Source organism: Cicer arietinum, chromosome 1, assembly GCF_000331145.2.
Source record: "Cicer arietinum cultivar CDC Frontier isolate Library 1 chromosome 1, Cicar.CDCFrontier_v2.0, whole genome shotgun sequence".
NCBI lineage: Eukaryota > Viridiplantae > Streptophyta > Magnoliopsida > Fabales > Fabaceae > Cicer > Cicer arietinum.
Window position 1 is genome coordinate 25,882,183 of NC_021160.2, and position 10,868 is coordinate 25,893,050.

General features: G+C 39.3%; 1 protein-coding gene across 1 annotated transcript in view; it reads left to right on the forward strand.

Moving 5' to 3' along the window:
* LOC101497276 (leucine aminopeptidase 1-like) overlaps window positions 1-10,620 on the forward strand; it is a 19,570-nt gene extending 8,950 nt beyond the window's left edge. Inside the window, exons 6-10 of the mRNA XM_004514610.4 lie at window positions 3,446-3,541; window positions 8,331-8,408; window positions 8,950-9,010; window positions 9,529-9,716; window positions 10,341-10,620. Coding sequence (XP_004514667.1) covers window positions 3,446-3,541; window positions 8,331-8,408; window positions 8,950-9,010; window positions 9,529-9,716; window positions 10,341-10,469 — 552 coding nt within the window. The 3' untranslated portion in view covers window positions 10,470-10,620. The remainder of the gene's footprint in view (window positions 1-3,445; window positions 3,542-8,330; window positions 8,409-8,949; window positions 9,011-9,528; window positions 9,717-10,340) is intronic.
* Window positions 10,621-10,868: the final 248 nt, after the last annotated feature.

Consider the following 10,868-nt stretch of genomic DNA (forward strand, 5'->3'; position numbering starts at 1 on the left):
CCGTCCCCCGCCACAGGGCCCCCTCATACTATCCATACTCAGCTAGGACACCCAAGTCTTACCAAACTACAAAAACTGGTGCCTAGTTTGTCTAAGTTATCTAATTTACATTGTGAGTCGTGTTAGTTAGGGAAACACACCGTAGTAATTTTCCCGATCGAGTCAATAAAAGAGTATCCTCTCCCTTTGCGTTGGTTCACTCTGATGTTTGGGGTCCCTCTCGTACTGTGTCTACTTTAGAGTCTAAGTATTTTGTCACTTTTATTGATGATTATTCTCGTTGTACGTGGTTATTTTTAATGAAAAATAGAACTGAATTGTTTTCCATCTTTGAGCAGTTTTATCAAGAAATATAAACCCAATTTGGAATTTCCATTCGTACCTTAAGAAGTGATAATGCTCGGGAATATTTGTCTCATCAATTTCAAAATTTTATGGCTTCCAACGGTATTTTACACCAAACATCATGTCCTCATACACCTCAGCAAAACGGGGTAGCCGAACGCAAAAATCGGCAACTCATTGAAACCACACGAACCTTACTTCTCCATGGCAATGTTCCATTCCGATTTTGGGGGGATGCAGTCTTAACGGCATGCTACCTTATCAATCGTACGCCATCTTCTGTCCTTGATGGCAATATCCCCCATTCAGTCCTCTTTCCCCATACTCCTCTTCACCCACTACCACCTCGTGTCTTTGGGTCCACGTGTTTTATCCATAATTTATCTCCTGGTTTGGACAAATTGTCAGCTCGGTTACTCAAGTGTGTCTTTCTCGGTTATCATCGGTCCCAAAAGGGCTATCGTTGTTATTCTCCCACACTACACCGCTACGTTACATCAGCCGATGTTACCTTTTTCGAGTCTGTACAATATTTTAAACCTACCCATATAACTACTGAGCCCTATCAAGACATTACTCTCAAACCTCCTCAAGTAGTTATACCTCTCCCACCCACTCATATTCCTATCGAACCTGCCGAGTCTGCCCCTCAACCTCTTCGACCACTACAAACATATCAGCGTCGTCGCTTACCCTCTGTTGTGCCTGTTCCTGTTCCCATTACAAACTCTCCTCCGACGCCACCTCCGGATCCGGCCCTGCCACCTGAGCCTGACCTTCCCATTGCTCTTCGTAAGGATATTCGAACCACCCGTAATCCATCTCCTCATTATATTGATTTGTGTTATCATCGACTTTCTCCTTTACATTACACTTGCTTGTCCACCTTGTCTTCTGTTTCTATTCCTAAAACTACAGGTGAAGCATTATCCCACCCTGAATGGAGGCAAGCAATGCTTGATGAGATGTGTGCTCTACAAAGCAGTGGTACTTGGGAATTGGTACCTCTACCTCATGGGAAGTCGGTAGTCGGGTGTCGTTGGCTTTATACAGTGAAGGTTGGTCCTGATGGTAAGATTGATCGATTTAAGGCTCGTTTGGTAGCCAAGGGATATACTCAGATTTTTGGGTTGGATTACAGTGACACATTCTCACCGGTTGCCAAAATGGCATCTGTCAGACTATTTTTCTCCATTGCAGCAATTCGACATTGGCCTCTCCATCAGCTTGACATTAAAAATGCTCTTTTGCACGGTGATCTTGAAGAGGAAGTTTATATGGAGCAACCACCAGGGTCTGTTGCTCAGGGGGAGTCTTCCAACATGGTTTGTCGGCTACACAGGTCCCTTTATGGTCTTAAACAGTCTCCTAGAGCTTGGTTTGGCAGATTCAGCTCGATAGTACAAGAGTTTGGTATGACCCGTAATGAAGCCGATCACTCTGTATTTTATCACCACTCAGCCCAAGGGTGCATTTATCTTATTGTTTACGTGGATGATATTGTTATAACTGGAAGTGATTAGCAAGGAATACTCCAATTAAAACAACATCTCTCAAATAAATTTCAGACTAAAGACCTTGGTAAACTCCGTTATTTTTTGGGTATTGAAGTAGTCCAATCCAAAGATGGCCTTGTAATTTCACAAAGAAAATATGCTATGGACATTCTTGAAGAAACAGGCCTATTAAATGCCAAGTCAGTTGATACTCCTATGGATCCAAATGTCAAACTCCTACCCAATCAGGGGGAGCCTCTATCAGATTCAGGAAGATATAGGAGATTGGTTGGAAAATTAAACTATCTCACAGTCACTCGTCTTGACATTTCCTTTGCTGTCAGTGTGGTAAGTCAGTTCTTAAATTCTCCTTGCCAAGAACATATGGATGGTGTAATTCGGATTCTTAAATACATCAAAAGTGCACTTGGAAAAGGTCTCATTTATGAAGATAGATGACATACTCAGATAATTGGCTACTCAGATGCCGATTGGACAGGCCCACCCATAGATAGACGATCAACTTCCGGGTATTGTGTACTTGTTGGAGGAAATTTAATATCTTGGAAGAGTAAGAAACAAAATGTTGTTGCAAGATCCAGCGCTGAGGCAGAATACAGGGCCATGGCACTAGTAACATGTGAACTCATCTGGTTGAAACAGTTACTGAAAGAACTTCAATTTGAAGAGGCCAGCACAATGACACTAATATGTGATAATCAAGCTGCATTGCACATTGCCTCGAATCCTGTTTTTCATGAGAGGACCAAGCATATTGAGATTGACTGCCATTTTGTTAGAGAAAAGATCGAATCGGGTGACATCATCACTAGCTTTGTCAATTCCAATGATCAGTTAGCAGATGTGTTTACAAAGGCATTGCGAGGTCCTAGATTTAGTTATATATGTAACAAGCTAGGTGCATTTGATTTATATGCTCCAGCTTGAGGGGGAGTGTTAAATATTATATTATAGTAGATGGGCTGTAAGTATTCTGGCCCGTTAGTATTACTGTAAATTAGGGTTGTATAATACCCTTTGTCTATATAAAGAAATTCCGCTGTGTAGTTGAAACACACGGGTTATTCACAATATGTCTCTCAATACTCTTTATATTCAACAGTTACATTAGATCTTGACTTTAAACCAATGTTAAGATTCTTTGCACGACTTTAAAGTGATTTTAAGATCCTTTGCTTAACAACTACTTCGAGGTGGGTTCATCTCAAGTATGTAAGGTGGAGAGTAATTTTTTACCTCATTTCTTAATTTCACCGTTGAATATAGATTGGGTGGCTACTTTCCTTTGGAATAACATTTTTGAGTTCTTATAGCAGTTTCTCTTGAATCCTTTTAAAGATTTTAGTAGAGATAATCAGATAATATGAAGGCCAAAATTATGTTGTAGTGAGCAGTTTATGCGGATGGTTTGGTTTTAGTGTGTTTTGTTGTAGACTTGTAGTGGAATGCCTATCTTGGCTAGTGCATCTTTTTTCCCTACTAATGTTATGGATAGAATTGTTCTTTCGCATTCTCTCTGGTGTTCTTTAACGAAAAAAGAAATTGAATTTTATATTCAAGTTCAAAATGTTTTGCATGTGTAGGTTCATTTTATAGTCGCAGCTTGTGAGAATATGATAAGTGGAACAGGTATGAGGCCAGGAGACGTTGTCACAGCTTCAAATGGAAAAACTATAGAGGTGAGGGTTTATGTTTATGGTAATGACGTAAGTTTTTGCCTATTTTGCAGATTTTGATTTTGATTGTTTTAATCAATACTAAGTGATGTTTGTAATTTTTTACAAAAAAAGTATGATAAGATTTGCTGATAAGGAGGGAATTATAAACAAATAAGGACTTTTAATTATGATTATGGTTTCATATGATGATATGAAGGACTAAACATTGATCTTCATTACACTAATACTACTCTAATCCTGAAAATTATGATTTAGCCAGTACGTGGTCCAATATCAACCGATATATGTTCTTTTGATATACTTTTTATCAGTATTGCTAAATAGCGGCCATGGCGCCACCATACCACCATAGCGTGGCGGATTTTTGGAAAACCACCATAGGCAATTTGTGAAGGAATGTCCGCTATGGTGGCGCCATAGGCCGCAATGGTGTATTATATGGCGGATTTTTGGGCTTCCACTAGCCACCATCTACAATGCTTTTTATAACAAAAATCTGAGTTTAAATTATGGAGGTTCCTGTCACTCCATTAGAATAATTGATTCATACTGATACGTACTCAAGATAAATCATTAAAATTAAGTTCCAGAATTAATTTCTAATTATGACAGTTTAATTAGATTATATTGTTTGTCACGTAGAAGTGATGTTTTGTGCATGGCTTGTTGAGACCTAAGCATATCTGTTAGGACCTCAGAGTCAAGTAATAAGGCTCCTATCTTAAATGTGTATACTAGGAGGGGTAGGGGGTTATAAATAGGACCCTTGTGTAATAGTTCCATTCATGGATGTTAATACTCATTTGTTGAACTGTTTTACAGCTGTGAAAGGGATTTCTCTTTGTTGAAATAATAATAGAAACGGTTATTCAGAATCGTGTTTCTATTATTTTCTCTCATTTCCTAGTCTAACAAACTCTAGCTCTACCAATTTGGTCCGACCTGCCAACAATGGATGATCGGATTGAAATCATAGAATCCTCGATTGAGTACTTGAAGAAGATGGCAGTGCAACATGCTGCACAACTCAGCACGTTTTGAAGATAGCATTGTAACAGCGGAAGAAATCAGCAAACTCCATAAACATTTCATGAAAGAAAAGGGTATCGTCTGGGATAAGGGTGACGACCCCCAATGTTCTAGTTCAAACAATCATGATTCAGGATGCGGTGACCGCAACTAGTTCAAGAAAATCAAGTTGCCTATGTTCGAGGGCACTGATTAATTGCATGGATCGCGCGCGCTGAGAAGTTCTTTGAGATTCAGTAGGTATCGGAGATGGACAGATTACAGTTAGCTTTTATCAGTATGGAGGGGCTGGCAATTAATTGGTTCAGGTTTTGGCGGCAAAAGCATCCCTCGAGTTATTGGGATTCTTTTTCCTTGGATTTCATTTGTCGTTTTGGGGATAAAGCAGGAGAGGGCGTGTTCGGAAGATTGACGACAATGCGCCATGAAGATACTCTCGAATCTTACATTCGTGAATCCAAGTCTCTGGTAGCAATGGAGGGGGCGATTTCAGAGGAACAATTGATGAGATATTTCTTGGGGGATCTTCGCCCTGATCTTCGAAGTAAAGTACACATCTAAGAACCCACTCAATCTTTCAAAGGCCATTGATCTTGCCCGTAGTTTGGAGCAAGATCTATACGTGTCCTAGTTGGTGGGGGGTGGACGCACGCGGGGAGGATTTGTGAATTTTTCCAATAATTTGTCCTAAATCGAGTATTATGACGACTAACCCGAATAACCCCAAGACTAGTGGAGGAGCCGATTCAAAGGGAGCGACGACGCAAAGGCCATTGATCTTGCCCGTAGTTTGGAGAAGGATCTATACGTGTCCCAGTTAGTGGGGGGTGGACGCACACGAGGAGGATTTGTGAATTTGTCCAATAATTTGTCCTAAATCGAGTATTATGACGACTAACCCTAGTAACCCCAAGACTAGTGAAGGAGCCGATTCAAAGGGAGCGACGACGCAAGTCTCTAGGTCTCGTTCTTCTATAAACAGAAACCAAAACGACGAGTACTGGAGGCCTTGGCAAATGTTTCCGTTGTAATGAAGACTTTGCACCAGGCCATCGTTGTGTGGCTAAGAATCTCAGGGTGTTAATCTTGGGGGAAGACGAGAGTGGGGACGATGACCCTCATGTGTTGCAAATGGAGGTGGGGGAGAACGGCGTGCAACATACCGCGGAGGTTGAGGGTGGTAATTTGGAGTTGAGTCTTTGTGCCGTGGAGGGGATTTCCAGGCCTCGCACCATGAAACTGATGGACATGGTAAATGGAGACAAGGTGAAGATGCGGATTGATAGTGGGTCCAGCCATAATTTCATTGGGGCCAAGGTGGTGCAAGATCTGGGCCTGCAGATTTCAATTGCAGACTTACGAGCTGTGAAGTTAGGGGATGGATTTGTGAAGCACAGCATGGGTTATTGTGATATGGATTTGTGAAGCACAGCATGAGTTATTGTGATAATGTGGTGATCCAGTTGGGTGAGTATCAATTTGAAGGAGGTTTCTGTGTTTGAATTAGGAGGAGTAGACATAACTCTTGGGGTGGCTTGGTTGGCAACATTAGAGACGGTTCAGGTGAATTGGGAGGAGTCTAGCATGGTGTTTTTTACACAAGGTGTCGGAAATTAAAACATATTAATACTCCACTTTCCAAGAAACTAAGGTTAATTGCATATCAAGAAGAATAAGTTCAATGTATCTTAGGAAATAGTATCAGCTTTATTACTCCCTTGTAAATTGCATTTGATCATTTATCATCATTGTAATTACCATGTTTATAAATTAAGCATGCTGCTGAGTGCTAAGTAATGTAAGCACATTCAAAAATTCTTTTTCTTCTTTTTCACACAAGGGTAGACAAATCAAGTTGCAGGAGATCCAGCATTAGAGGAACAACTGATATCACCCAAATCCTTGAGCAAATGTTGAATGTAGAGCTACTGTGCTACTGGTGTGTTGTGTACATACTCAAAGGGAGGAAGAAGGGGGAGGCCAGCAGAAGGAGGTGGTTGTTAGAAAGGAAGGGGAGTTACAGGCCCTTTTGACTAAGTTTGGGGGTGTGTTTAAGGACCCCAAGGGTTTACCTCCTTGGAGAAACGTGGAGCACAGGATCCTTTTAAAACCTGGGATGTAACCTGTCAACGTAAGACCCTACAGGTATCCACATGCACAGAAAAATGTGATGGAAAGAATGGTGGCAGAGATGCTAGAGGCGGTTATAATACAACCTAGTTGCAGTCCTTTTTCTAGCCCAGTAATTTTGGTGAAAAATTAGGATGGAAGTTGGAGGTTTTGTGTGGATTACCGGGCTCTGAACAAGGTTACAGTAGCAGACACATACCACTACTAGTGATAGAAGAATTGTTGGATGAATTCCAAGGGGTAAAATATTTTTCCAAGAGATTTGAAGTCGAATAAGGAGGATGTGCACAAAACAGCCTTTAGGACTCATCAAAGCCATTTTGAATTCCTGGTAATACCTTTTGGTGTTTCTAGATGATATTTTGATTTACAGTCAGAGCTGGCCGGAGCATATGTAACATCTGGGAGTGGTGTTGAGCATTCTGCAGCAAGCCACTTATTATGCTAACATGAAACAATGCAGCTTTGGTAAAACAGAAGATATCTGCTATCCTCAAATGGCCAATCCCAACTTCCGTAAAGGCAGTAAGGGGGTTCTTGGGATTGACTGGGTTACTACAGGCAGTTTGTGAAGGATTATGGGAAAGGGGCCAAACCTTTGACAGTTGTTAAAAAGGGGAGTTTGGAGGTGGAATGAGGAAGCAGAATAGGCTTTTAGGAGGTTGCAAGTGGTAGTGACCATGGCACCTGTGTTGGCCTTACCTGATTTTTCTTAACCATTTTCCATTGAATTGGCAGAGAGATAGGGGCTGTTTTGGTGCAGGGAGGGCAGCATGTAGCTTATTTCAGTAAGGCCATAGCCCCTAACACTTTAGCCAAGTCCATCTCCGAGAAATAATTAATGGCCTTGGTGTGGGCTATACAACATTGGCGACCATATCTGATGAGAAGGAGGTTCACTGTTTATACTGACCACAGGAGTTTGAGAATTCTGTTGGATCCGAAGACCCAAGACCAACAGGATTGGTTGGCTAAACTGTTGGGGTATGAATTCGATATTGTTTACAAGGTGTTGAGACAACTAAAGGAGCATTTGCTACTTGCTCCGGTGCAGATGAAGAAGTATGCAGACCAACATAGAAGGCCCTCACAAATTCAGGTTGGGGATTGGGTGTATTTGCGAATTCGGCCCCATAAACAGTCAACTTTGGGCCACAAATTGCATCGCAAGCTAGCTTCCAGGTTTTATAGCCCATTCTTATTAGTAAAGCAAGTGGGTCAGTGGCTTTCAAGTTACAATTACCAGAAAATGCAGTGGAACATCAAGCAGTGGAGGCTTCTTTACCAGTAATAAGCCTCCTATCTTAAATGTGTATACTAGGAGGCGTACGGGGTTATAAGGACCCTTGTGTAATAGTTCCATTCATGGATGTTAATACTCATTTGTTGCACTGTTTTACAGTTGTGAAAGGGATTTCCGGTTATTCAGAATCATTTTCTTTCATTTTCTTTCATTTTCTTTCATTTTCTAGTTTAACAGCTTAGATCTATATAATGGCAGAAGTATAATATTTGTTGTACAAAAAGTCAACGAACTCATGTTTTGACAGCTAAAATCTAATATAACGGCTGAAGTATGATACTTGGCCTTGCTTGTTTGTTGAGATTATATACAAATCCTATTGTATAGGTTAACAACACAGATGCTGAGGGTAGGCTAACTCTGGCAGATGCTCTGGTGTATGCTTGTAACCAAGGTGTTGATAAGGTATGCAGCCATCCTTCTACATCTTTTTAATAGTTCCAAAAGCCGTGGTTGATTGGCTTATCAATTGTTATCGCATGTTGGATAGATTTGATACTAAATTATTTCATTTCTAGTTTCTAGTTAGAGTTTAAGAAAATGTTTTTTTTTAACAGCCAATGTTAGGATGTTAGTATTATGCTGAGGGTGCAGATCGAATCCTGAAGCTGCCTTATAACTCCACTCCCTAACTCTCGCGCCTCAGTCACCAAGCCCACCCTATATCCCCTAAGTTAAAGAACATGTTAGAACCATTCCAATTCATCCTGTTGAACTAAAATTCTATGATTTGACAAATATATACTATTTTCCTTGTTAAACTCCTGTTTTGTTCCAGTTCAGTTCTGTATAAAAGGATTTGCATACTGACTTTGGGATTTTGCGTGACAAACATCTAGTGCACATCTCTTTGGAATTGTGTATCTTTTTTACACATGCTTACAGTTTTAGGTTTACGGGGCATGGTTTTAGAACTGTGCTAACAGATTGATTTACTGTTCTTCAGATAATTGACCTGGCAACATTAACTGGGGCATGTATAATTGCACTAGGACCCACTATTGCAGGTAATTATGAGCTTCAAAGTTTAAGTTTTATCTATGGATGTAAGTGTCAATGTTCCCTCCCATTGATTCTTTTTATACGTGCGCGTGTGTGTGTGTCAAATCATAAATGGTTAAAATAAAACATAAAGTCACTGTGGTTATTAGATAATTTTTAGTCATAACCATCGTGTGGTCCAAATTAGCTCTTCTCACCTTCTCACTAGAAATATATGTATTGGAATATCAAAATTTTAATCTCATGGGGAAAGAAGAGCTAAGCTCTGAAGAGACATCATTGAAAGTACTCAATTTTAGTGGCTTTTCCACTCTTGGCACGTTGTCTAAAACTTTTTGTTTTTGAATAGGCCAAAATAACTTTTATTAAAACACTAAGTTTGTACCAGAGGCAACCAATTAATCAGTGCAATGTTTACACTGTGGACACACTTTTTCTTTAATTACTGATCCCATGCAATGAATTTTTTTTTCATTTATCAGCTGATTACTATTATCACTAATGCTAACTGCTATTTTTAAAGGCGTGTTTACACCCAGTGATGACCTAGCTAAAGAAGTTTTTGATGCTTCTGAAGTGAGTGGAGAAAAACTATGGAGGTTGCCAATAGAAGAAAGTTACTGGGAATCAATGAAATCAGGAGTTGCTGATATGGTGAATACTGGTGGTCGACAAGGTGGTGCTATCACTGCCGCTCTATTCTTAAAGCAGGTGATGTTAATCATTTTATTGTTTTTACTTTCTCATCAACATAAATACATAATGGTCCATTGCAACCAGGTAGTAGTCCTAATATATCTATATGCTATACTCCTTTGCGGGTTTTGATGAATGCTTGTGTTCCACTAATACTCATTGAAAGTAGTGTTGCACATAAAATGAATTGGAGTATGTCTGACTTTTGATTTAGAGGGAAATTTTATGTGAATACTAGGAAAAGCAAATAAATGCTACTCTTCTTCCAGTCTTGTACAAGCAAAAAAAAATATTGCACATCTTTTAAGAAAAAAGTAGTTGGGTTTATTTTACTTTTTCAAACTAGTAAAATTGTAATTGTATTCTCCAAATCGCCCCTCATTGGAACTTGTTGAAAAATAAAATCAACATTAATTAAAGGGTGTTTTAGAAGTTATAGCATTATATATGGTAAAGTTAGTGATATTTTGTTTATATTCAAGACAACCAAATACAACTTTCTTTTTTTGTTTATATCCGAGATCCCGGAGGGAGTATTTATTAAGGAAATTATTGGGAGATAAAACATCTAAATACTGGTTTGGGTGCTATACATGCAGTCCACTTTTTGTGATTTTCTAAACAATTGTGCTTTTGCAGTTTGTTGATGAAAAGGTGCAATGGATGCATATCGACTTGGCTGGTCCTGTGTGGAATGAAAAGCAGCGGTGTGCAACAGGATTTGGTGTATCGACTTTGGTGGAATGGGTATTGAGGAATGCATCTTAAATGCAAACTGAGATCTTGTTTAATTGTGATGTAATGATTTGGTTTTATTGTTCTTTATATTTGTTAAGTTAGGGAAGGGATGGTGCTGTGTGAGGCAGTTTTATGCAAGAATGATGTTTGAGTTGAGTTTAATACAATTTTTTACGTTGCATTTACATGTAAATAAATAAAATATCTAATACCAAAAATATCTTAAATGAACATAAAATTTAAAATGGAGATTTATAAAAATCTTAAATGAAAGTTATGTATAGCTGCTGGCTCATGAAAATCCAACCTCCAACATCAGCATTTCTATTCTGCGGTGAAAAAGTCGTAAAAATAGAGTATTTGTCATTTTTAATACTATAAATAATTTTTCTGTACGTCTAAATAGCAATCATTCAAACATTTAATCTT